Below are 26,529 nucleotides of genomic sequence, written 5' to 3'. Positions count from 1 at the left end.
CCACCCACATCCCCAACGTGTCCCCAGCCGTGTCCCCATCCCTGTGGGCCCCATTCGGTGTCAGCAGCGAGCAGCCCAGCCGGCTGCAGAGTTTTGGGACAGGGCAGGCCGTGTGGCAGCTCCCCGCTCTGCCACCCCACAGCATCTCGCCTGGCTCTCTACAAGAAATAAAGGCCGGGGAGCAGCACAGGAGGGGTTTTGCAAGCAAGCGGCCGTGCTGGGATCCCGTGCTGCTGTGATTCCATAAAGCCACGGATCTATGGAGCTGTGAATCTGTGCCTCTGTGCTGCTCTGGCTCTCTGATTCCTTGGTTCTCTGATTCCTTGGTTCTCTGATGCTGTGCTGCTGTGGTTCTGTGGTGCTACAATCACGGTTCCGTGATTCTATGGTTCCGAGGTTCTGGGGTTTTATGGTTCTGGGGTTCTGTGTTTCTATGACACTATGGTTGTAAGACTGTCTGGTTCTGTGGTTCTCCGTTCCTGTGATTCCCCTTTTCTGTGATTCCCCATTTCTGTGATTCTCTGGGCCCGGGAGGATGCCGGGGCAGCACCTCAGGGCCCTGCACCCTCGAGAGGGCCCGGGGCTCGTGGGGTGACCCAAGCGGGGCCGCGAGGCAGGAGCTGGGGACCGAGGACCTCCAAGTGCTTTATTCCATTTGGGGATAAAAACACGGGTTTTGTACTGCTTTAACTGGACAGTGGCACAAGGACAACAGGGGTGGCACTGTGGGGAGCCCCTCACTTCACCGCGGGGCTCCGCAGCCCTCACAGCGCCTCCCCAAACCCCAGCGGGGTCAGCACCATGGGGGGAGGCCTCAAGCATCCCGACATGACACGAGGGGAGGCCCTCGCAGAACTACACTTCCCACAACCCCCCGCGGCGGCGCAGCGAGCCTACAACTCCCAGCACTCCCCGCGCGGCGCACAGCCCCCTATGCACCGTCGAACTACAACTCCCAGCACGCTTTGCGCTCTCGGGGTCCGCCCGCCCTCCTCCCCCCCTTTGCCCCGCGGCGCCCCGATAAAGGTTCCGCGCCGCCCGCCGCCCTCCTCGCTCAGGCGCTGCCCCGGCGGAGCAAAGCGGCGGCGGCGGCGGCGGGGGTCGGGGAGGGGGTGGGGGGGGGTGGCGGTGAGGCGGAGAAAGGAAGGAGAAGGAGAAGGAGGCGGCAGCAGCGTGGCGGGGGCCGAGCGCGGCCCGCGGTGGGGAGGGGATAGCGGGGCGGACCCACGGGCCATGGAGGGCGACGGCGCCCCTTCATGGCGGGGGCCCGGCGGGGTGGTCCGCGAGCTGTGCCGCTCCTTCGGCCACTACAACCGGCACCTGGCGCGGCTGCAGCACAACCTGCGCGAGACCAAGAAGTTCTTCCGCGACGTCAAGTACTCCCAGGGGCACCCCTTCGCCTCCGCCGCGACCGGAGAAGGGTCCCCCCCCCACACCTCCTCCGTCACCGCCGCTTTTGGGGACGGCTCCGCCCGGGATGGGGGTGAGGAGGGGGCCGGGGGTGGGTTTGGGGTGGGTGAGGGGGGATGGGGGGGGTTTGGGGGGCGTTGGGAGGGGCTGGGGGGGTGTAGGTGGGGGTGGGGGGGGTGAGGGGGTGGGGGGGAAAAAGGGGGCTCTGAGGGGTGCGGGTGGGGTGGGGGTGTGGGGGGTGTGGGGTGGGGGCGAGGGGGGGCTGAGGGGGGTGGTTGGGGTGGGGGTGAGGGGGCTGGGGGGTGGGGGGCGGCTGGGAGGGTTGTGGGGGTGAGGGGGGCTCTGAGGGGTGTGGTTGGGGGTTTGGGGTGTGTGGGGTGAGGGGGTCTCTGAGGGGGCTTGGGGATGAGGGGTCTGCGGGATGGGGGACAGCTGGGGGTGTTGTGGGGGTGTAGGTAGGGTCTGAGGGGTGCAGTTGGATGTGGGAGCTCGGAGGCTGTTAGGTTATGGGGTAAGGGGCAAGTAGGGGGTGGTTGGTTGTGTTGTGGGGGCGTAGGTGGGCTCTGAGGGGTGCAGCCCTATAGCAGGGTGCTGCAGGCAGCGCTCTGGGGTTCAGAGGGGGGCTGTGGGGTCAGAGCACGTGCAGGGAAGCGAGGTGAATCGGGGTGGAGGTGAGAGGGGCTGTGGGGGCAGGTCAAAGCCTTGGTGAGGACAGGAGGGGGCTGGATTCTGCGTGGGGGTGGTGGGAGGAAGGTGAGGTGCCCCCGGTGCGGGGTGGGCAGCTGTCAGTCATCGGGGGCATTCATTCACCCTCTTGATCTTCATCTGGGGCTGTTGACAAACATTGCTGCTGCTCGCAGGCCTCCTGCCGAGCGCAGGTCCTTCCTATTCCATAAGACTGTCTTGTGAGGAGAGCTGAGCGTGACATTAAATATATATAAAGATCTTCTTTATGCGTTTCCAAATGGTTCATGAGTCATCTCTGCTGGCTACTCGTCTGTGCTTGTCTTATGCTTACAATTCTGGCTTGAAAATTGAAGTGTTGTTGAGCTCTTCTGTCAGGCTGTGTCAGAAAGGAGTGAAGTGCTGCACGTGAACTTTGGGAACAGAGGTAGACAGCAGTCTAAAAACCTGGGCTGTTTGTTTACATCTTTCTGTGACTTCCAAGAAGCAGGAACTGGTGGGTTTCGCTTGCTTTCTATTAGTCTGGGCGCTGTGTGAATGGCAGCACCCAGCTGGAGGTGTTCATCTGCTCAGGTACTTCTGGGCCAGCATTGCTGGCCACGTACCAACTGCGTCCCAAAGTCTGTTTGTGGGGCTCTGTAGGTGTGGAGGCCTCGTTAATTAAATCTTCCTGACGTAGATATGCGTTTCACCAAGTATCCTGCCTGTTCTTCTTACCACAGGGTGCTCGAGGCTTTCTAGTTCTCAGATCCTCACCTTGACCTGGTTTGAGTTTGTACTTCAGGCGGCACAGACTGCTTTAGGTCTCGTTCATGCAAGCTCTAATAACAGCGTAGGCTCTTGGGTTGGGCTTCCAGACAGGAGAAGTTGTATAACGTTCACCGTCCTTCAAAATAAAACTTAAATCGGCTTGAAAACAGCGGATTTGAGTGGCAAGATGCTCCAGGGGGGTGTGGAGCGAGGTGATAAACGTGCTCCGGGTTAGGTGGGAAGCCGAGGTGGCAATCCCAAGGGGAGTGTGGAAGGAGGGAGAGGATGAAGAGCAGGGCTTGGTGAAGGGTGGAGGCTGGCTGCCTGCAGTGAGGCACCAGCAAAATAACTGAACCAATGCGATTCTACGTGTGTGTGTGTTATAAAGGCACAAAAAGACACAAGCCTTTGAAATCTAGAGCATTGATACAGGCTTTGTGCCCGAATAACCACCTCTGAACGGAGCTTCTTGTTTCTCGGCAGTTTTAGTTGGTGGTTTCCACCACTCTCTGAAACTCAGGGGATATTTTCTCTGTTAACAACCGTTTTTCCCCTTTCCAACATGGGGAAAAGAGTTTAAGAGGCCCGTTTTGTGCCGACTCCAGACTCATTTTCCTAGACTCTGCCCTCCAAGTGGTTTCGAAGTGAGAGGCGTTTTGATAAAACAGTTCCCAAGCCTGCTGGCAGGGCGCTGCGGAGCGTGGAGGTGTGGATGCTGATGGTTTGTGAAACGAGTTGGAAATGGGAAGTGAAACGGACAGGACACTGCCTGCCTGCAGCTGAAGTGGAAAAATAAACTGCGAAAGTAAACCTCGATGTCTTGGAAACAAAACAAATGTGTAGATTCTGCTTTTGAGACACCTGCGAAGCTGTTGGAGCAGCCTGGAAACGTAACTGCCCTCTGAATCAACAGAGGTCGAGCAACCTGGACACAGCCTGGGCTGCTCCCTCTGAGAACAGCCCCAGGGACCTGCGAAGCTGGGCGATGAAAGGAGCAGATGTGGCCCACCTCCCTCTGAGGAGGGTGCCAAGCAATATCTGGCAACGCTGGAGCGTCACTGACCGGATGATTCCTCTGTGGCCTTAGCACCAGGACATCTTCCTTAGGGTAAGAGAGGGAAAATAACTTCAAGGGAGCAAAGAGCTGCAGAAAGAGAGGCACTGAACAGAATAGTGCCTGCTTTGTAGTGAATAGCGTGGTGGTTTTTGTTAAAGTGCTGTGCCAACCCTGTGCCTTCAGCCTGGGCAGATCTGACCGCTGCCTTTTGAGTTTTCACCTGGTTTCCTTCTTGGTGCTGTTAGCTGACGGGCTTTCTGCAGAGTCAGGATGAACCAAATCTTAATTAGGGATTCAATAACTTTTTTTCTTACTATATGTAAAGGTACTAAGGGAAAAAAAACAGCAACTGTGCTTTGTGCTAGCTGTATTTTTCTATAACCAGCACCCATGCTTTGTACGAGCTGTGTTTTTCTTTGTTCTGTGCTTGAAGCAGTTGAAACTCCTTGACCTAGGGCCCTGAGGAGTTTTTTTTTTTTCTGGACGTTTCTTGCTTTACTTTGGGAAGTAATCTGAGCTGTGCCTTTTGCCCAGGTAACTCTGGCATCTCCAGAGCTCTGGGTAGTGGCTGTGGTGTTATTTTAAGGTGTGTGTGCTGGGGGAGAAGCCCTGGGCCTGGTAACCTGACGGTTCCACACGTGTGTTTTGGGAGGTGGGGGTGCATTAACCAACGGGCTTGGAGGAGTTCTCGTCCTGGTGCTGTACTGAGCAAGGGTTAAAATGGGATAAAATGGGTTAAAATGGAATGGTTCTGCCTGTGCTCCCCAAAAGGCTCGTTAGGATTCCCGTTGTGCTGGCAGGTCCGGACAGGAGGTGAGCTTCGTGCCTGGGTGCTGCATGGAGGGCGGGCAGGGAGGGTTCTCGTGCAGAAACTCCTCAAATAAAGACGGTGGAGACACGAGATGGAAACAGTCAGCTTTCCTTAAAAAGGCGGTGAGCGAAGCACATCTTCGGTGTCCTGCAGCCATCCGCAGGTTGGGCAGCTCCAACCTCAGCTTGTTTTGCCGAGACTTGGGCCGAATTCTGGGGCGAGCCTTGGTGAGAGACTTCCTTGTTCTCGCACAGGCTGCCTTTCATCCGACGGGCTTTAATCGGATGCACGCGCTTGAGGACTCCCCTGCAGCCAGTCGTTTGAAGTGTTTATCACATGTCTCCCAATGGTACGATGCACGGGTGCAGCGCAGCACCAAGGGAAGGCTTTGATAAAGCCCTGCTCCGGACAGGAGGTGCTGGCGCAGACGGGAACCTCGCCGCGTCTCCTGGAGAGCCGAGTGCTGAATCTGCTCTTTGTTCGCTCCGCGCCGCGGGGGGCTGTGCTCTCCCCCAGCTCGTCCTGAGCTCCTCGCCGAAACCGACTGCAGGCAGCTGGTCCCGTGGGGGCCATCGCAGGGAGGTGGTGTGCGAGGAAGGTGTCTGAAAGAGGTGGTGTTCCTACATCCCTCCTGTGCCTCGGTGACTTCGGCTGAGCTGCTGGACTCCAAGCACCTTGTGTTGGCATTTATATGCAAGTACAGAATGAGCAGAGGGTGAAATCTGCTTGTTCCTTGATAAAAGCCCCCATAAAGGGGACTTCGTGGCCTGTACAGCTCCTTCCAGATCTCCTTTTTTTGTGCTTGATACCTGAAGGGCGAGCTTGGCTTCCAGCACAGTTCCAACAGATGTCACCGGATCAAAGAGATCTCTCCGATGAAGGTCTAAATGTGCCCCAGTTGGGTTTTTGCTGCTTTCTTTGTGCACTGCCACGCAGATCCTGCCCCTCAGCCACTTGCTGTGGCCGCATGGGTTGAAAGGCTTGTCTGAAGGCAGCTCCAAGAAGCAATGCCTCCCGGAACCTTTTGCAGAGGTTTTTTTGGTGTGCCAGGGGGACAGGATTCCCCAGGCAGGGCTCGGGGGGTCTCCAGGTTTATGGGGTCAGGTTGTGGGGCTGAGGTGCAGGGGCTGTGCCTGCGTGGGATGGGGTTCCTACAGCAGGCCTCCCTCCAGACCTCCGTCTGGGAGGAGAGGCAAATCTTGGGGTAAGATCCTGAAGAAGCCTGAAATTGGCTTTAAGACACGAGCAGCTCCAAGGGGTGCTGCTCCTGGTTTGAATTATTTTAGCTAAAATAAAGGAGCCTTGCCCAAAGGAGTGCCTGCTGCCTGCCCTTCGCTCAGCGGCGGTGCGAGTGTCCTGCTGGATCAGGACCTTGTTTCCTGGGCCTGGAGATGCTGAAACAATTTTGGGTACCAGAAGGTGACTCACGAAAGGAACTCTAATAACCACAGTGAAATGGGACCTTTTCCTCCAAAATCCCTGCTGGTGCTGCTCGGCGCCGTTCTCGCTGCTTTGCCTGGTGCCTGGCAGGCAGCTCCCAGGCTTGGCGGCCGCTTTAGGATTTGGTGTTTCGTTCCCGGGTGCCATCTGCCTTGGGGTCTGGAAGCACGGGCTCTGCGGTGGAACAGTGGCTGGTTTGTACTCAGGAACTGTGCTGAAGGGCAGCAGATGGGGAATTTGTTTCTATCCTTTTATTTTTATTTTTTTTTTTGTACTACCAGAATTATTCCGTGGCCGTGTGTAAGGTAATGCCAAGCTGCTTAGGCTTCAGCTGAGATGCCTGAGCGTGGGAAAAGCTGTATTTAGCGCTTCTAAAAGAACCCAGAAGCTAAATTCAATGCCGAGAGTGTTTTCTCCAGCCTTACTCTAGTAAGGCAAACGCAGGGAGCTGCAGCATCGTGGACTAAATTGAAACTGGGTGAGGAGAGCGACTGCGGGGAGTTCTGGCTCCCCTGCAGCAGACAGATGAGATGCTCAGCAGTTCCCTTCTGCAGATCAGATGTTTGTGAAGCTGATAATATCTGGCCGACGGAGCTGATTTAGATCAGCTCTATAGATTGTGTCCTCTGGGATGGGAAGGAGAGAGGTTGGCAGCACAGCCAGGGGGAGGAAGCTGCTGCTTCATGTGTTACGGACCGTGCCGAGAGCCTGCTGGCTGCTGGCAGAGCATCTTCCCTTGGGCTCAGTGCTGCCAGGCTGGCGAAAGGCACAACAGCTTCTTTTGGTGCCGTGGTTGTGTTTCCATCATGGGGGATCGCTGGCAGAAGCTTTTAGTTTCTCAGGAGTGCCTCTTCCTGAGGCTGGAAGGGAGGTGCTGCTGCTGTCACGCCGCCGTTCTCAGCCTTTGGTCAATGAGTTTGTCAAGGATGCTCTTAGACGTGAAGCGTGTACCCCTTGTGAGTGTGGCTGGGGCTGTTCCCAATTCACAGCTGGTGCATTTATTCCTGCTGTAAAAAAAAAACTTGGGGAGAGGTCGCTGTAGGGCCCCTCCAGGCTTCCTTGAGCTCTGGAGCAAGGTGAAACGCTGTTGCACCCCCCGGGTGAAATCAGCCCTTTGGTTGCAGCCGGGACAGTTGTTTCCTCTTGGCTTGTAGGGCCTAGGGTTAATCTTCCACTCAGCTGCTTAAGAGAGCTCTGTGTAAACACTTTCTAGTGAAATAACCGGGGGGGAGCTGTAACAAACGGGCCTGACTTGGTGCGAACCAGGCGGCTGCGGACGGCCGTGGCGATGCAGTGAAAGCACTTAAATTGCTGATGTGATCTTCAGGGTGCTTAGGCAAATCCTTGGTGCTGCGTGGCCTGCTGTTGGGGCAGCAATGTCTGTGCTGTAGCATCCAGCTGGCTTAGAGATAGGAGAATTATTGTTCAGCCAACCCGTTCTCACGCAGTCTGTCCTCAATTTCAGGGCAGAACTTCATTTCCTTCCCTCGCCACGAGGAAGAGCACCTCCAGCGCACCGTGAGCTGGCACCCTTGCCTTCTGATTCTGGGCCAGAACTGTAACGCCAAGTGCCAGTTACTCAACATCCTGCTGGGGGAGAAGCTGCTCCCCACCACCAAGATCAGCAGCGAGGAGAACTGTAAGAGGCGCCGGATCCGATTCACGCATGGGACACAAACGCGGCTCAGTCTGGCTCTCCCTGAGCAGTACGAACTGGTCCATATGATGGCAGCCCACCGGGGGCAGTGGGACACGATACCAGAGGAGGACTTAGAAATTGGTGGGGACAGCGAGGATCCCGCTCACCGGATAGCAGAGCTGGAGGTCATGCTGCCGTACTCACTCCTAAAGGTAACTGGGTGTCTGTGCACCACTGCGGTAATGAATTCATTAAGGTGTCGCAAAATTATGTCCCCAATAAAGCTCGTGGTGTCAACTCTCAAGCACAGGAATGTTCCTACTTAACTCAAACTGGAAGCCTGGTGTCTTGTTAATCTCCATCCTAAAGGGCTTGTAAGGATAAAGCTGCTTAATTCCAGCTTCTGATAGAATGAGCTGACTTCACGAGAGCGGCTCTGCTGCTGCTGTGATGTCAGTCGAGGGTGAAGGCGTTAGGAAGGAGGTGGGAGTCTGTTCTCAGGGCTGTGTGTGTGATCTTGCTGGTACGTTGCTTTGTCAGCCACCTTTCACTTACTTGTGACCCACGCTCCTGTCCTGGAAGCATTGTCATTTGGTGCTGAGCAAATATCTTCAAAGATGAGTGTTGAATTTCATTTGTTTTTTATAGATTCGATAAGCTTTCTTTGCATTTCTGATCTCACACTGAGGTCTTGTTGCAGTGTAACACAACCCAGAGCATTGTACTCTGGCAGTCAAACATCCACAGTAACTTATTCTTACCAGTAAGTTGTTTTTGTGCAAGGAATCCGATCTGTGTTCACACAAGTAAGAGTATGAACTCTATAGCTGAAGAGTGAAATGTCCAGGTAACATTTTTTTGGGGCATCTGAATTGAGACGTGATTGTAGTTAGGCACAAAATGGAGACTTGGTCTGCCTTCATCAGCTTGTAAAGCTTTACAAACCCAGACTGCAGCTGAAGTTAAGCCTACCCTAATGGCAGCAGCCAAGTCAATGCTACGTTGCAGGGTGTTTGTGGCTTTCCATATCCACTGAAAGAGCAGAAATGCCGTGTTTACAGACTGTACCCAGCATCCACCACCTTCCTGAAGAGCACCAGATCTGGTGCTGCAATGTAAATGCCTGCCCTGGATCTGCATGTAAAATCCTGCCCTGCTGTTGCATAAGGGTATTACCTTTACATTAATTTCACTGAGATGGCTTCATATGGGCCAGTTTAACCACAGTGCTGTTCACAGCCCTCCTTACATCTATATTTCTCATGAGCGACAAAGATCTCTCTGTCTGGCCCTGGTTATATTTAGGACGTTTAGATGAAAACAGCTACTCAGATTAATTTGAAAAGGGTTGGTGAAATAACAAGCTCTTCCACTAAAAGGAGAGGGAGGGTGAATCACAGCTAGCCTCAGATTGAGTCAAAGGATTCCTTACATAAATTTTAGGGACTAAAAAGGAATAACAAAGCTATATTTTTAATGGTTTTAGGAGGGTTTAGGCATTTTAGCAGCTCATGGGGCTAGGGATAGCTTCTTGTTAAGTTACTGGGTCCGGTGTCCTGCTGAGAGCCGTGTCTCTTTCACCCTTCTGGCTAATGTGTGTTTTCTAGCTCTGCCTAGCATGCACCAAGACAACAAAGTTAAAAATACCAGCTAGTCATGGACACGGCTTCTGTAATTAATGGAACATATATCTGGAACAGGCACGGATGAGGTTTGTTGGACATGATCCAAAACTCTGTCTGCAAAACTACTCCGAGGGAGCTTCTGCTTTTGATTAACTTGTGCAACAAAGCTGGTAGCCTAATAACAGTTGCGTGCTTGACAATAACATGATGGTCAGTGCAGATCTCAAGGATTTAGCCTTGCCCAGAAACCAGGTAGCTTGGAGGAGCTCAGCACCCTTTTGGGCAGAGAGGGAGGGAAAGAAATCTGAATTTTACCCCACCTGACACCTAGGGTTCCTGGTTTGTGTTTTGTTTTTTCTTCCCAATAGCAGAGTGCTTACAATATAGTACTGCTTCGTGGTAACTTTATGTTCTAGGTGTTGGGAGGGCAAGGAGACCTAGCAGTCTTGCTGGTCTTTAAATGTTTCCAGGTCCTTCCCTGTGGGCAGTGTGAGATGAGGATGCTGTTTGTGTACTGCCTTTGATTTTTGACATTTGAAATCTCCATCATTCTGCGTGATGGGAACACTTATCTGCAGTGGGATACCACTCAAGGGCCCTCAGTGGCTGTAGGATCTGGGGAATGCTCTGCAGCCCTTCAGGCCTAAACAGCTCTTCCCAAAAGCCTTTAATTGCCCGGGCCGGCTCGGCCACCTGGGCTGCACGCTGTGGTTGTGTGCAGACACTCGGTGCTGACTCATGCTTCGTGGGGCAGGCACTTGCTTGCTAAATCTAAACTCCTTAGCCACTGCTCCAGTGGGGAAAGGTTAACAGGACTGAAATATGTATGGATTCGATCACAAAAGTATGGAATGTGATGGGGTTCAACGTAAAAAGCAGTACGCGAGTGTAGCACCCTGCGTTTGGTCTGATAACCCCTCGATGCCTGGGCTGGGACCATGCGTGTTTTGTGCTACTGGAGGATGCCTTAATCACAACTTGGTTTGCAGAAAAAGGTGAGGAGGAGGGAGCCAAAAAATCCTTTGCTTGGGTTGTCTGCTGGAAGAACAGTAGCTTGTGCCATTAGGTATGTGAATTTAGTGGTTTTTTTTGTGTTTTTGTAAATGATCAGGGAAGAAAAACACAGGCAAAGCTGCTCTGTTCCTTGGGGATCGCTGTGTGCAGGAATGCATCTAAGTCATGGGGAATAATCCCTCAAGCCAGACAGATTATTAGATTTGCAGTGGAAGTAAACAAGTCGGTTCTTTCCCTAAATCTTATCAGTTGTGCCTAGATGCCCAGACAGACTTCTGCGAGGCAGTGCTTTTCCTCTGGATGGTGCAGCTGAATCAGAGCAGGGTAGCCGAGCTGAAAGCTTCCTTTTTCATGCCCTCATTTTGCTGTGCGCTTTGTTCTACTTTGAGCCTTGGACTCACAGTTTTAGCCAGGGCTTTTAGGGAAAGAAGAAACTTCAGCTGCTCTGGCAGAGCTGGAAAATGCGTGAAGAAATGCAAGCTGGCTATGTGAGCTGCGACAGAAAATGAAGTTGGAGTTTATTGTTGTGTTTCTGAAGGTGCTGTAGCAATGATTCAGGTCGTATCAATTAGTAGTTGTTACGGGCAGCAAGAAATGTGGTTACATACCTATGGAGTTATTTTTAAGTACATCCTGCTTAAAATCTCCTCCTGGAGAGTATTTTTGACACGTTGGCTGTGGCAGTGATACAGAAACTTCTATATCACTTCTGTTCTGCCTGAGATGCTCTTCCCTCCACGCAGCACTGGTGTGCTTTGGGGCATGCTGAGATGCTCCTGCTGGGTACCAGCATCCAGAACCTGGGGTTGTCCCTCCTCTGCCCATTTACACAGGAATAACCAAGGGCAGAAGATGCTGAAAACACCAGCAGCATGAGATTTCTTCCTTCTTTGTGAGATCTGTGCTCCGCTTCTGGTTTTGCTGGCGTAGCGGTGTCTTCCAGGGGAAGATTTCGTGGTCAGAAAAAAGAACATTGCTTCTCAGGCTGTTGGGTGAGGGTGTAGAGCAGTGCTTGGGCTGTCCCTTCCAGCAAAGGTAGAACAATTTCCTGATGAAATTGGGGTCAGTCAGTGCACAAAACCAAAACACAAGCCCTGAAGGTCTGTGAAGGGCAGCAGTATCTGCTGGAGACCAGAGGTATCGCTCAGCTTACCTGTGGTTCTCTAGGTTACTTACCTGCCTTCTGACCAAAACCCCCAGGGAAACAGAATAAGTCGGCAAGATCTCAATAAATGAGTAAAATGAAATAAAATCAGCTGGGGGAGGGGCTTAAAAATTTCTAAATATATGCTAATACATACCCCTAGATTCTCAGGTTAAAAGGCAGGCTGTGAGATTAGCTCTTGATGGAACAGAAGCAGAGCACCTGGCTGGCTGCAGTGATTCACAGCTGGTCCTTGCAAGGCAGGGTCTGCCAACTGCCTTGGAACAAGACTGAGCTGGGCCCTTCAATCATAACCTGGTAGGTGTTTGGGTAGAAATCTGACCCAATTGGGTTCGCTTCTCAGCACCTCGGTTAACTAAATACTGATTAAGCTGCCCAAAGCTGAGTGAAACAGGACAGGCTCCTGTTGGGATGTGGCAAACAATTCCTCACTTCCAAACGAGTTAACAAGAACTTAGCTGCTGACTTAACCTCAAAAAATGGCACACCGCAGTGGTCCCGGGGTGCTTCAGTGGGACTCAGCTCGTCATGTTGGAGCTCGAGACCGGCTTCCTTCTGGATTTTAACTTTTGGGTTGGGGATGTGGGAGGCAGCGGTCATCCTGGCCTCTCAAGTCCACTTCGGGCTTGAAGTGGAAGAGCTGTGACTTTGCGTACCTGGTGCTCAGATTTCTAGGTAGAAAGCTCTGGTATTTATAGAAAAGAGGACCTTTTAGTTAAAGAGGCTACGACTGAGGTTCCTTCACAGCAATTCCATGCGTACAGCTGTGTCAGAAGTGTTGAAGCGTGTTCGCAGAGCGTGACCTTGTGAGAACCAGCTGGGGAATTTCAGGAATCCGCTGTGATTCACAGGTAGTCCCCGTACAGACCCCATCCCCAGCAGCTGCACCCGTGTCAGAACTTCTGCAGGACATCACCAGAAAAATAAAGGCGGGGGAAGAAGAGCTGCTAGCGTTCCCTGGAAAAGCCAGGAGAGGCCTCTATGGCAACAGAAGGACCAGTTGCTCTGCACTCTGTTCTCTGTTGGTTTTCTCCCTGTCTCCTAGAGACAGCGCTGGCTTCCTCCTTTGTTTACAGGCGCTGGCGTTGAGTCACCGGCCCGGGGAGCATTGCAGGCTGCACAGCCCCTGCTGCAGCTCGGTCCCGTGGCACTAATGACTTCCTGCTATCCGGGGGAGCAGCTCGTACTTGTGGTCAAGGCATTTAAGTAGCTCTAGGGAGAAATGATTGAAGAAGGCTTAATTACAGCCCCTCGTTGGGAGCTGGGGACTTCGGTTTGTCTTCAGTTCAAAGCCTTCAACACTCGCTTTCGTTATTTTAGTGAAGTGATGCATGAAATGCCAACGCTGTTCTCACATACCCAAGGGTGATTACCATCTCCTCGCTTGTAAGAGAGAGGAGCGGTCTTAAAAGTGTGCTTTTTGAGTAGGATCGCTAAGAATTAGTGTCAGCAGGAAAGCAAAACTCTGGGTAGTAAGAGAATAAATGAATAAAATCGTCGGCTTTGGCTGGATTTGCAGAATGTCACAGCTCAGCTTGTCACAACCATGTGTTCCTCCTCCCAGTCCTTTGGCTGGGATCTCTTTGGAAGAGGTTGGTGGTGGCAGTGGTGGGTGGTGTAGTGCTGTCTGCTACGCTGAAAACTGACAGCACGAACATCTCAACAAGCTGCAGATCAGGTAAACATCAATGGGAGGTTAAGAGTATTTATTCGGAGAGGTTGTTGCAAAATGGGGCAGGCATAAACCACAGAACAACAGCAATTCTCTGACAGCACCTCCCTGGGAAACCTTTTCTAAGTTTTTGTTCTGAGCTAGGCCAAACTTTAAGGGCGCTTGGTGCAAAATAAGAGTTTTGGAGTCAGTGGGCACTGATTAACTCCTGGCTGCATCTCTGCCACTGGGCTGTCATCAGCCTTACAGGTAGGCTGTGTGCTAAGGCGTGCTGCTGTGTGTGAGACCCCGTAACTGTTCTAAAGGGTGTGAGCATATTTTGAGCTTTGAGAATGAATTGCAGTGCACTCTTGCCTCTGTTACTGTTAAAAAGGATCTGTACCAAACTGTTTTTTACCTTCTTGCTTGTTAGGAAGTGGACGTTGTGGTAGCCCCGTGTCGCGGATTGCAGTCTGCTGAAGCCACCCTGGGAGAGTACATGAACCAGGTCTTGCTCGTGGTCATCTTTGCCATCAGCGAGGCTGAGCTTTCGTCTTCCGACGAGAACGAACTGCGCGAGATCAAAGAGAAGTTCTCGTTGCCCATTTTCTTCTTCAAGGTGCCGGAGTCAGGGGTGGAGCTGATCTCTCCCAGAAAAACTGACAGCGAAAAGTCCTCCCTCTACTGCCAGCTGATGGACCTGGAGTACCTGAGCACCAACCACTGCAGCTGCGGGGCGCCCAGTCCTGACGCCGATGCCCAAAGCATGTTGGTGGAGCAGTTTGAGAAGCTCCGTCTCCTCAGCACTTTTTCCAGGCAGGTGCTTCAGAAGCATCTCGTGGAAGCAGCCACCAGCTTGAACGAGGTGCACTGCCGCTGCCTCAACATCTTCATCAATCAGGCCTTCGACATGCAGCGGGACCTGCAAATCACCCCCAAGAGGCTGGAGTACACCCGCAAGAAGGAGAACGAGCTCTATGAGTCTCTGATGAACATTGCCAACCGCAAACAAGAGGAGATGAAGGACATGATCATAGAGACTCTCAGTAATATGAAAGAGGAGCTCTTGGAAGATGCTGCTAATATGGAATTCAAAGGTAACTACTGGCAGGAGGGTGACTGGAACAAAGTGGTTAGGGGCTTTAAAGGAGACCATGGGTGATGGTTGCAGTCTGCTAAGGGATGGTTGAGTGGTTGTCTAGGCAGGTGGCTCTGCAAGCCAGCTCAGAACTGATACGCAAAGGGATTAGTTCTGCAGTACCTACTGGCTAGAAAGCACTGTCCTTAAATTTGAGGTCTCAAAATATGAGGTCTTGGTTTCTTATAAATCAGATGGATTTTCCCCCTTCTAGCTCGCTGCATGGTTTTGGGTAGGGTATTTTGCTTCTCTGTTTTAATTCCCTGTTCTGCAGAAGAAGAAAGTAAGTCTTAACTTTACTTCAGCAAGTGTGCTGGGACTTGGGAATAAACCTGTCCTAAGGAAAAAAAGTTTAGCTCTAGCAGAGAAGACTTGACTTGTGCTTTTTGCTCGATTTTCTTTGGGAGAGATTTGCATTAGACTTCTGAGTATAGAACCTGCTAAGATGAAACCCTTTTGGGTAGGTAAAAGTTTATTTAAAAAAAAAAATAAATCAACATAGTGTGCTCCTGAGGCCTGTACGTGCCATTTGGTGTGTGGTTCTGGGAAATGTGGGGGTTCTCACTGCATCGTATGGTACTGGTATTTCTAGGAACACAAAAGCTGGAAGGATTTGTAAGGGTATTTGTAAGGTGTGAAGGGTGACGTGCCATCTATTATTCTCTGTGGTGCGAGAGGTCAAAATTGTAGATAATTTTGTCTTGCCCTATTTTCCCTGAATTTCAAACCGTAATGCTATGTCCTGGGAGGGAGAGGTGAGAGAAATGGTGAATTATGATTAATTCTGCAGGTTAGCATCTGGATCTTTTTGCTTCTGCAGGTGGGAAATCGATGAGATCTTCCCTGTTTCTTGAAATGTTTTTTTTTTTTGTAGTGCCCTTGGAAAATGTGTTCCTCATAAAGAGCTGCTTTCAATCCTAACACCAATTTGTGTGCTAGGAGAGACAAAAAAAAAAAAAAACAACTAGCACGTGTTAAGGGTACAGTCAGTGTGTGTCAATTCTACCTGTTTAGGGCTGCCATTACTCCATTATCACAGGGGTAATAATCATTCCTGGTATTTTGTCTGTCTCACTAGAAGAGACACTCACCCATACAGAGCTGGGGCACTGCTGTGCCCGAGTTCAGGTTTCTGTATTTACAGAATGGGACAGCACAGGCCAAAACACCTGCGTACATATTTGTTTATACACACCAATGAAACAAGAAAAATCACTTCCTGAGAGCCAACAAGATGCTACGCTCCATTTGGGGTAATATCTGAAAAGGAGGAAGGTGTTATTTTGAGGAGCTAATGCCATCTGCCGATCGCTGCATTTGTTTGAAGTCGGCTAGAACTGTTGTTGGGCAAAATCCAAAGACAAGATCTGCAGCTCCTCGTAGTAATCTGGTTCTGTTCAGACTGGTTGCAAGGCACAATCAGTGATTTGCTCTGTTTGTTTAAAAATACCAAGTGATAATCAACCTTCTCAAGGTTCCAGGAAAAAAAGAAATCGGGTAACCAGCTCGGCTGGTGTCTCTCTCTTCATAACATCCGACATCCAGCAGTGCTTATGGATTGTGGTGTGGCTTGGAAGAATTTCCTGACCTGTTATTTTTTAGATAGAAAACCAGCATTGTGCTTCTGTAACTGCCCTCTAATTTCTGAGTTGAGGCTTGCCTTGTTCTCACTGTACCACTGTGAAGGTGGAGTGGCTGCAGAACGCTCGGATGGAGCCCGTCAGGCGTTGCAGCATCCTGCACATTCAAACCCCAAGGAACGGGAGCAAACATCACAACACTTTCTTTTCATCGTGGTCAGATTTGATTTTCAGCTTCCTTGAAAACTGAGTAACCATAAGTGCATTCTTGAAGTTACTCTGATGCTTTTGTGTGTTCTGGCACAGCAGAGCAAACTGAAGGAAGATCTGTAGGATCGGTTTGGGGGCCACGTGTAAAACTGGCGCTGTGGCAGTAGACAGGCAGACTGACAAACTTCAATCCTCTGCAAACAGCTGCTCTGTGGGTTCTTCTGTTGCTCATAGGCTTCTTTGTATGAGCTGAATGTTGCTTGCTTCAGGTTATATCTGAGTTTAAAGCAAACAATGAGCCTCTGAAGGACCAAAATAGCAAAAAAGCCTTTGGAGCAGCTGTCTGGAGTGGTGCTGTGCTGCTCTTTTGCAAAGCGTTCGCAGCAGCTTCCAGTAGCCAATGTTGTAATGGCAATGTGCTGGGTACAAAAGATTCCTCTTTTCTTTTCTTCTGTGCAGATATCATAATTCCTGAGAATGGGGAACCTGTTAGTTCCAAGGACATAAAGTGTTGTATTAAGCAAATTCAGGAACTGATTATTTCTCGGTTAAACCAAGCAGTTGCCAACAAGTTGATTAGTTCAGTGGACTATCTCCGAGAGAGCTTTGTAGGGACTCTGGAGAGATGTCTGAAGAGCCTGGAGGAGTCTTGGGAGGTTTCAGTGCATCCTGCAAGGAATTTGGAGAAGTCGAAGGATGTTTCTGTACACATCACAAGCAATTATCTTAAACAGGTACGGTGGCTCAGATGGCTATCTGGAATGCTAGAGTAGTCTTTTTTTTTTTTTTTTTTAATCCTGATGTAACAGGGGTGGGTGGAAATGCAGATGCTGAGTGACATTAGAGAAACACAGCTTTGTGGTGTGTGGGGGGGACTGGTGTCATTAAGGGAGGTGCTAAAACTTGGGAATGGTTTTATTCTTAAATTTTCACTTGCAGGCCTAGCACTTACCCTTCCTAAATCAGTGTAAAGTGAACAAATCACAGCCTAGAAACACCTATGAGCTTAATAAAAATAAATGAATTGAACTAAGTGAATCGTGGAGTGCTCCGTTCAGCATATTTTCTCATTTTTTGGAGGGTGTAGCAAGTATTATAGTGAGTGTAGCTCGCAAAATTCCCATACTTTCATCTTTCCCCTGCTTTCCAGATTCTGAATGCTGCCTATCACGTTGAAGTCACATTCCACTCTGGCTCAACAGTAACCAGGATGCTGTGGGAACAGATCAAACAGGTATGCACATGTGATTACTTCCAGTAGGTGTCAGCTTAGTGAATTTCTTGGTGCAAAAAATATTTGAATGCTCATGTGTTTCCTCTAAACCTAGGCTTTGGGCACATGCATTGCAAAGCTGTTGCTTTCTTGCTTTGCACTAAGGCTGTGTGCATAGTTTTATTCCTGGGAATGCTAATATTTAATTTAAAGCAAATACCCCTTTAATGTTTCTTCCTTCTGTTCTGAAACAGCAAAGGAAAAAGAAGAGTATTTTGAGACTTTTTGCTGTTTATTTCAGATAATTGCTTGGGTTTGAGGGTTTCTTGCATTTTTCATTTGTTTTGTAATGCTTCTCGATTCAGTTCAATTCACTCTTCTCCCTCCAGATCGGACCAGACTTCTCAGGTCTTTGCTTTAAATTTGTCTGTTTAAACACCCATCTTTCTGAAGTTCTTGCTCTAAGAGCTGTTGATGACCTACATGGCCTTCCCCCTCCTGAGTTTTTTGTATGGATGGCTGAGAGGAAAGTGGGTTTTCTCCCAAATAGGTGCAGCGTGGACTGAGTAGTAACAAACCTTCAGATTCCTTCATTGGCACAGGGAAGGATCCAGACTGGGTGTGAAGCAGCTGGATTTTTGTGGCTTCTAATATAGGGCGGAGAAGGGCAGCTTAATCACCCAGCAATTTAAGGGAAGTGATGCATACCAGCACCTAGGACTTCCACACCACTGTGTCCATCCACAGAGCTGCGTCACTGCAGCTTCCTCCATTTGAGGAACATCTTTCTTCCCAAGGCTCTGGCTTACTGCGTGTGCTTACAAGCTGAAAGCAGCCTGTTCTGCTGTGAGCTTTGAAGCAGTTCCGAAGTGTCTTCCTTAAGATCCCTTTGTTCAGGGGCATTTATTCCATTATGGCTCCAGATATTTCTGTAGCCTGATCAAGTTCCCCCCTTGCTGGGACTGATCCAGCCCTTGCCCTGTACCACAACTGAGGCTGTCCAGGTGGTGGCTGTGTAACTCCATGCCCTCCTGGTCAGATTTGAAAGGGTGACTGGCTTGTAAGAGTGGGCAGAGGAGATATTTAGAAAGATCAGATCTCTTACTTATTGTATGTATGCGCGCAACGATACTCTGATCAATACCTCTAAATCAGTCACTGCAAGGTAACCATTTAACCTAATTCTGTGTGCAAATGCTGGTATTGTTACAGGGTGTCTAAGGAATTTGGGTAAACTGACTGGCCTTTTGTTTTCCTGGAGTACTGCCTTAATTCTGTTTCCTTTTTTTTTTTTACTAGATAATCCAGCGGATTACGTGGGTCAGCCCCCCTGCCATCACCAGCGACTGGAAGAGGAAAGTTGCCCAGGATGCTATCGAGAGCCTCAGCGCATCCAAGTTAGCCAAGAGCATTTGCAGCCAGTTTCGAACCAGGCTAAACAGTTCCCACGAGGCTTTTGCAGCTTCCCTGCGACAGGTGAGTGAGGGGCTGTTAAGATGGAGATCTTGTTTTGCACATTGATGCTTTTAGAGGATTTTTAATAGCTGGAAGAGCAGTTTGTGCAGTTAACACTGCTGTTCTCTCGGTAGCAGTGCTAGAGCAAGTGCCCTAATACAAGATCCTATTTTTAAACGAGGGATGTTTTAAGTAGGATCCTCTGCTCAGTTGTGCAAGGACCCTCAGCCTTCTTATACCACTAGGGGTTTGGATCAGGCAGGATGACAGCTGTGTGTGGTATCTCTTACAGCTAGAAGATGGCCATTCTGGCAGGCTGGAGAAAACAGAAGACCTGTGGCTGAAGGTGCGGAAAGATCACGCTCCTCGGCTAGCACGACTCTCTCTGGAGAGCAGATCCCTCCAGGATGTGCTGTTACACGGTGAGCGCTCTGCTTGATGTTCTCAGTGTTCCCTTCTACGCCCTCCTAGTTCTGAAGCAGTCAGTGGGTGTAAACGGGTGGGAGGGATGTTTTGCTTTGCACTAAACCACTTCAGCGAGCCTCCATCTGACACATACCGAGTACCTTGAGCTGTGCAGCTGCTAGCCTGTGAAAAGCTGCAGGCTGCCAGCCTGCCTGTGTACCTCTCGTAGAACATGAAGGAATAAACACATTTTAATTTCTGATTACGTGGCTGTTGTGCCTTCCAGGCAAACCAAAGCTGGGCCGTGAGCTGGGCCGAGGACAGTACGGCGTGGTCTATCTGTGTGACAGCTGGGGAGGGCATTTCCCTTGTGCACTGAAATCTGTTGTTCCTCCAGATGAGAAGCACTGGAATGACCTTGCACTTGAGTTTCACTATATGAGGTGCGTGTTGTAAGTGCTTTTCTCATTCCGTACGGATGTCCTTACATTCACTGCTGCAAACAAACATTATTTGCGTAGGCAGAGCCTTGCTTGCTGTATTTCTACTTCACACTCAGTGAATTGACCTCGTGAAATGCCAAGCCGCAGTTTCTAGCAGAGGCAAGACAGTTTGCTGGTGTCATTGCAAAATGTAACAGGCACAGAACGGTGGGCAGGCAAGCTCTTTCCTGTCCTAATCTGATTCTCTGGTATCTATACTGTTCCAATGCTCGCTGGTTTTCAGATTAAATTAGAATTAGTGGAGTTTGATAGCAAACAGTTCTTTCTCCCTGGATTTCTGGTATTCTTTTTCCAATCTTTGTCTTCTCTAAGGTCACAAAATAAAATGATGGGTCTGCATTACAGAAACTGACTTAGTCTGCAGTTAAATTGCTGCAGGCCAGTGCTGCAGTAGAGGCAGCTGAAATAATAGTGTTTTTTTGGTACTGCAAGCTTTAATAGGCTTTCTTGAATCTGATTAGATCAGATGGTACTATACTGTTACGGTCATCAGAGCTGCGGGTGCTGTGATTACACACGTGGCACGGGGATAGCATTGGTCTAGGTGGATCGTCCTCTTGTTGTACTGAAGTTGCAGCTACTGGGTGCTTTTCCTTTAGAAGATAAGGCTTGGGGCTGGAGAGGAGATAAAAACACCACCTTTCTGTGCTGAACTTGTTACAGGTCTCTACAGTCACACGAGCGGCTCGTACATCTCCATGGTTCTGTGATAGATTATGGCTATGGAGGAGGTTCCAGCATCGCCGTCCTATTGATAATGGAACGGCTGCACAGAGACCTCTATACAGGACTGAAGGTAACAGCAGTCTGTGTGTGTGTGCATTTTAATATATACATTAAAAAAAAAAATCTTAAATATCTGTTCATCTGTGAAAGTGGCTGTGTTGAAGTGAGGAAGCAAGAGGTGTGGTTCTGTCTGCCACGTCCCTCTTCTGAAGGGGAAAATTCTGTATGCTAAATGCAGGGTTATGGATTTTTTATTATACAGATATTTTTATTTTTTTTCTGGGGTGTTCTGGGGCTGTGCATAGCATCAGAACTAGACTTCACTGGTGCAGTGGTATATATTCCTTGGTCTCAGTCCGTGTGCTGGAACATCTTGTATTGCTGCAATGTCAGAAGTCATGTGGCTTTGCTCTTGGCCTTCCTGTCTGCCTGTTCCTTGGGCTTTCACTAAGCTGTTCTGGCTGTTTCCTGAAGGTTTGTAAACTCCTCAAGTGTGCTGTGGCTACAGCAGCATGCTTATTGTTGTTAAAAGGTAATAAGCAAGACCACCACCTCTCAACCTGGTAAAACCAGTGCATTGGGAAAATAGGAGTAGCTCCCCTTGCTTCTGTTGCCTGGTGATTTTTTCTGGGAGGATGGTCTTGCAAGAGTTAAGAGTTGGATTTTGATGTTTTCTTGATAAATAAGAGTAAGCAAAAGTGACTTCCACTTGTAGAAATTGTCTGTGTTTATTTTTCCAGGCTGGGCTAGAATTAGAAACACGATTACAGATTGCCTTGGATGTGGTTGAAGGAATCCGTTATCTTCACAGTCAGGGACTTGTGCACCGGGATATCAAACTTAAAAATGTCTTGGTAAGGAAAACTTTTGATCTGACTAATCCAGAAGTCTTACGAGGCCCTTTAAGTGGGAGGGAGGAGCATGCTATAAATGAAGTAATAGCATTATTCATATATCACGAATTGAAAGATTTTATCGTTAGCAGCAACTGGTCTAGCTCAATTTCAGTCAGCCTAGGGGAAAAGGAACAGTAGAGTCTCTTCTTGAAGGTAGAGAGCTTGAGCTACAAGTAAGGCTTCTGGTTCCTAGCCTTATTAAGCCCAGACCACACCCTCTGTAGAAGACGAGTAAAGACATGTTTTGTTGCTGAGCTTAGCTAGGAAAGTGTCAACGAGCAGCCGAGCAATCAGAGAAGCTTACTTGAGAACAAATGCTCAACCCTTCAGACAGACATAGCTTAAAACTGTAATGTTAAAAAGCAGTAATACTGCTGGGAAGTATGATTATCAGTTGCCTTTGTATGAATTCTTCTACAGCTTGACAAAAAGAATCGAGCCAAAATCACTGACTTGGGGTTCTGCAAACCAGAAGCTATGATGTCTGGCAGTATTGTAGGCACACCTATTCACATGGCTCCTGAACTTTTTACAGGTATGCGTGTGGATTGAATCCACTACTGTCTTACTTTGGCTTGTATTTTGCAGGCCATTACTTTAAACGAAGACATTAACTTGCTTATGAAGGGAAAAATTATTTAAAAACGGGTCAGAAGACTGCTTACAATGCATAATATGTATTGTTTCTCTGTTTTTTAAGTCTTAAATCTTTGCTTACTTGAAGGAGGAGAGACCTGTTGGATTCAGAAGCTTTGCTGAAGTGATCAAAACTCTTACCGTTGGAAAATTAATAGTTATTAGGTGGAAATATTTGGCTTTCACAGGTTAATACCTCAGAAAGGATCCTCTGTTTTTTGTATAGCTGCTGAGTAAAGGGTTTCTGAGCTGTTGTGAACACGTAGCATATGTTCACATTCACTGTGTTGTGCTTCTGGCAGGCACTTTCTCTAAAATTGAAAGTTTCCTATGCAAGCATCCTGCAGTAGCACTTAAAGGTCCACATCAGGTTCAACAGAGTCCTTCTGGCCTGAGATGGTTTCCCTGCTTTGACAAAACTGCGACCAAACTGAAGCAATCCTATTTGTGTTAACCTAGAAAATATTATTCAAGTGGTTCTCAGCACTAACAATGAAATACTTGTGACTAGCAGCCTAGATCTTGATCTTACAAAGACGTGAGTATGGGCTTAGCCCTTACGCACTTACTGTGCTCAATCTTTTCTTATTCAGTGGGTGACCTTGCTATAAACCAGTACCTGCCAAACTTCTGGATTGAGAGGCTGTTGTTAGGTCTATGAGCCTCAGCTGGGGAGCTGCTGGTACACGTTAAGTGTACAAATTCTCTGAGAAGGGAAGGTCTTCGTTTCATCCCTCCGCTTTTAGCAGTAACTCCTGTTATGCTGCTAGGCTTCATACAAGTCCTGCCTTCTGGCAATGAAGTTGTGGTTTTAATCTGAGGATGTGGAACACTGAAGTGGTTTTGCTCGGTTTCCGGTGATGAAGATATTTTTTTTTGCCCTGCTGATCAGATATATTTATTTGTCCCAGGAAAATACGATAACTCAGTGGATGTTTATGCATTTGGCATTCTGTTTTGGTACATTTGTTCGGGACATGTGAAGTTACCAGAAGCTTTTGAGAGATGTGCAAGCAAAGATCACCTTTGGAACAACGTTAGAAGAGGTATAAATGGCTTATGTTGAACTCTGTTGGGTGACACGGTGCTTGTGTAAAACTTGAGGGGAGGTGAGGAAATAAATTTTTATCCTCTTGTTAACTGAAAGGTAAAAATACAAGTTGTATTCTTTCATTGACTATCTAAAAATTGAAATTTATTTATATCTTGGAAACGTTCTACTGAAAACCTAGCTGAAATCAGCAGGGATGTAAGGAGCAGGCTTTCTGTTAACTACCTCCTCGCCATAGTGTCACAGGAGCTGTGCTAACACACCACCTAAACTAACCCCCGCGCAGCAGTACAATGCTTATGATGTAAACTGGATCCCAGAATCAGCCAAGCATAGCCTGATCCCCTCAAGAATGCTTTAATCCCTCACAGCTCCTGGAGGCCGTGGTGATCTGTACGTTCAAGTGCTTAATGTGCAGCTTCCAGGAAGCTGGCAGTGGTGGGCTGCATGTTGAGTAAAAGGCTGATGGTTGTTCCCCAAAATATAAACTTAGTTTCGCATCAGGCTGCTGTAGGGTTAGCTGGGTACTGTGTTTTGAGGTAGCTTAATCCTTCATGCTGCAAGGTGATGTCAGAACGCTTTACTGCTTCGTGTCCTTAGTTGCTGTCCGTATAATCTCTCCCCTTCTCATGTGAGAAAGATTAACTCAGATGAGTGAATCTTGTGTTTGGTCAGAAGGCCACGTACACTGCACTCATTGCTTGTTCCCATGATGAACTTGCTCCCAAAAGTACTATTTATTTATTTTTTTTATTTTTTTAGCTGGGGAGAGTACTCATTTTGTTTCCAAATAGTGAAGAGGAGCTTTTCAACCTGCACCAAAGAAATGAACATCATCAGACAGTTTTCTATCCTTGTTGATGGTAACTGGGTGCCTTTCCCTTTTGCAGGAGTTCGCCCAGAGCGCCTTCCTGTGTTCGATGAGGAGTGCTGGCAGCTGATGGAAGCCTGTTGGGATGGAGATTCCTCCCAGCGCCCTCTCTTGGGGATTGTTCAACCTATGCTGCAGGGGATCATGGACAGGCTCTGCAAGTCAAGCTCTGAGCACCCAAATAAAGGGTTGGATGACTCTACTTGAAAAGGAAGCACAGAAGAATTCTTGATTATGGGAGAATTCTGAACCCCTAACTCTGCAGATGGCTTCTTCAGATGCAGCTTTTTGTGGCTAACATGAGTGGGACAGGTAATAGCAACCAAAAGGTTGCTTGTAGAGGTGCGACTCTGGGCATGTTTCATCTTGAACAGAGGCCAGAGAAATCTCCCTGGGACACCCTAATGATGCTAGTTACCCCGCTGCAGCTTTTACTACGGAGTGGCACAAGTAAAATAGAAAATCCACTCCCTTGAACTGAAAGGGGTTTTTGCCAATCCCACACAAACACCAGTCAAAGAAAAGCATCTCGTGTGTTTGGGTAGCATCTGTGTTGCTCCGAGCTGATCGTGACAGTCTTTACTCAGTAAAGTAAAAGCTCTCTTCCCATTAACTGACGGCCCTAGGTGGCCTTCAGTCAACACGGAACTATCCCAATCACTTAGATTGGCACCAATTACAGTGCAGTCAGAGTGGAAAAAAAAAAAAAAGAGGCTTTAGGCTTGAAGGTGTTTAGAAGCTAAGAGTGTCTGTCTGTATTAGCTTCTTGCAACACTCCAAATGTTTACATTGACAGGAGCAAAGCTTCCATGTTTTACCTAAGGGGGATTATGTACTGTTCCACTGCAGTTAAAATACCCCAAGTTATAAGCTATTTATCTCTTGTGTACCCTTCACCCCTGAGTTCTGTAAACAAGCTCTTTTCTGGTAGTTTTGCTTCATAACCGTTATTTAAATATCTGAAGAAACCTGACCTTTCTTTTTTACAGTCTTCTGGTAAAATGGAAGACTGCTCAGAGATTACATATTGTAATAGAGAAACATAAAGTCATTACATCTAATGACTGTCCATGGGGGAAATGCCAATTCATTTTAATTAAATTTGGGCTTTGAATTCGTTGTGAAGGCAGTAACAGTTTTAAATTGTGCTAGCTACGACAGATGTATTTTTAAAATAAGGTTTCTTCAGCTTTTTTAAATTCACGTGCTTGGTGAGAGCATAGTCGAGGGAAAACAGGTCATTCATTCTTCAGTAGCTGTGTATTGTGGCCATGTCCATTGATTTGATTGCTTCACTCTGGGATCTCTAATTTGGCTGTATTGAAAAGAATAAAAAATGGGGGGAGGGAAATCCTTGCAAGGAAGGTATGGGTTGGGATGATCCTGGTGCCCTTACGAAGAGGGCTTCTCTTGAAAATATCCTTGCCCCTTGTCTTTTGCATTTCTAGGGCAACATACCTGTGGGGTGGAGGCTGAAATAGAAACTGCACCTTGTTTACTACGTGAGGAAATAGTGAGTTGGCAAGTTCTCCCTAAGCTTACCGTTCTTCCCAGCTGCAGGGGATAGTCACCAGTGGCTTTGTTTCCCAGGAAAGCTAACGTGCTGCATCCAGAATAGTGTAGGCATGTGGAATTCCTGCACCCTGTTGCTGGAATTTATTGTCTAGTACACAGCAAAAATACAACTGATAATCTGCCTGTTAAACAGCTTGAGCAAAGGAAAGGGATACATAACCCTGCAGTATTAGTTTAGTTTAAATCTTCCCTTCTTTGTGCAATAAACAGAATTAATGCTTTTTTATATATATATATATAAACATTTTTTACTTACCTGCATGTGTGGGCATTTTTCTGGTCTGGGATGGCATTACCAGGGCGGTTCTGTACAGCTACAGCTTCTCCAGCTGCCCCAGCCCAAGGTGCAGCGACCAAGAACCACATGCGCAGAAGAACAAATACTTTTCCGAAGTAGAATTGCGAGGCATTTCACTGCCTTGGTGCACGTCCATGCCACCAATGACACTAATAGTATTAACTCTTTTACTGTGTGTGGTGGTTAGTAACCTTACCTACAACTAGGAGAGTCGATGTCAGTCTCTTGCGGTTAATAGAGATAGCTTATGTAAATAATAAATGTATGAATAAAATTTAAACCTCTGTATATGCAATTCCAGAAATGTCTTATATAGCTTTTCCTATGTACTATCTCCAGGCACTTATCTGATGCATATTTTTTTGTGTTTGTAGCTACGTTGATGTCTTGTTTCCATTTGGTTTGTCTTCTTGCATGTCCAGCATCACCGACCAGCAGGTTTACTCAGACTTAGCACTGCTGCTCCTCTGCACTTTTTTTTTTTTTCCTTGGGTATAAAGTTCTTCCTGGCTCAAAAGAAGTTGAGAGGCTTCACATGTTCTGTTTATCCTTCAAATCACTATTTTCCCACTGCCCTCACTTACAGCAAAGAAAACAAAGCTCATGACAACTTGAACATTCTCCGATCCCATCCTGGTGTGCAGTTGCATGACAAGATGGGGAAGTGGGACCAAGCCCAAGTCCTGTTCACCTTGTGCAGTGAGCTGAGCAGGTTCTCTTCTCCCA

General features: G+C 48.4%; 1 protein-coding gene across 2 annotated transcripts; it reads left to right on the top strand.

The window, feature by feature from the left end:
• The first annotated feature begins 1,163 nt into the window (after positions 1-1,163).
• DSTYK (dual serine/threonine and tyrosine protein kinase) lies at positions 1,164-26,308 on the top strand. Of its 2 annotated transcripts, XM_082778236.1 has the most exons (13): positions 1,164-1,483; positions 7,618-8,003; positions 13,680-14,343; positions 16,634-16,908; positions 17,325-17,408; positions 18,687-18,863; positions 19,135-19,264; positions 19,534-19,690; positions 20,414-20,546; positions 21,217-21,330; positions 21,793-21,907; positions 22,920-23,054; positions 23,950-26,308. In XM_082778236.1, the coding sequence occupies exons 1-13, from the start codon at positions 1,234-1,236 to the stop codon at positions 24,135-24,137; spliced, it is 2,808 nt and encodes a 935-aa protein (XP_082634362.1). In that variant the 5' UTR covers positions 1,164-1,233; the 3' UTR covers positions 24,138-26,308. The 2 variants fall into 2 exon arrangements, with proteins under 2 accessions (XP_082634362.1, XP_082634363.1); XM_082778237.1 differs by lacking the exon at positions 22,920-23,054.
• Positions 26,309-26,529: the final 221 nt, after the last annotated feature.

Source organism: Aythya marila (assembly GCF_965140915.1).
Source record: "Aythya marila genome assembly, chromosome: 24".
NCBI lineage: Eukaryota > Metazoa > Chordata > Aves > Anseriformes > Anatidae > Aythya > Aythya marila.
Note: the sequence above shows the minus strand (reverse complement) of the source record. Positions and strands in the feature narration are given on the sequence as shown.

What these genes read in the sequence shown, in the direction of transcription:
- DSTYK (XM_082778236.1), top strand. Translation starts at nt 1,234, where the DNA reads ATGGAGGGCGACGGCGCCCCTTCATGGCGGGGGCCCGGCGGGGTGGTC. An exon ending in CCAGGATGTGCTGTTACACG is followed by an intron (nt 19,265 to 19,533) that starts GTGAGCGCTCTG and finishes TGTGCCTTCCAG; the next exon opens with GCAAACCAAAGCTGGGCCGT. An exon ending in GGCTCCTGAACTTTTTACAG is followed by an intron (nt 21,908 to 22,919) that starts GTATGCGTGTGG and finishes TATTTGTCCCAG; the next exon opens with GAAAATACGATAACTCAGTG.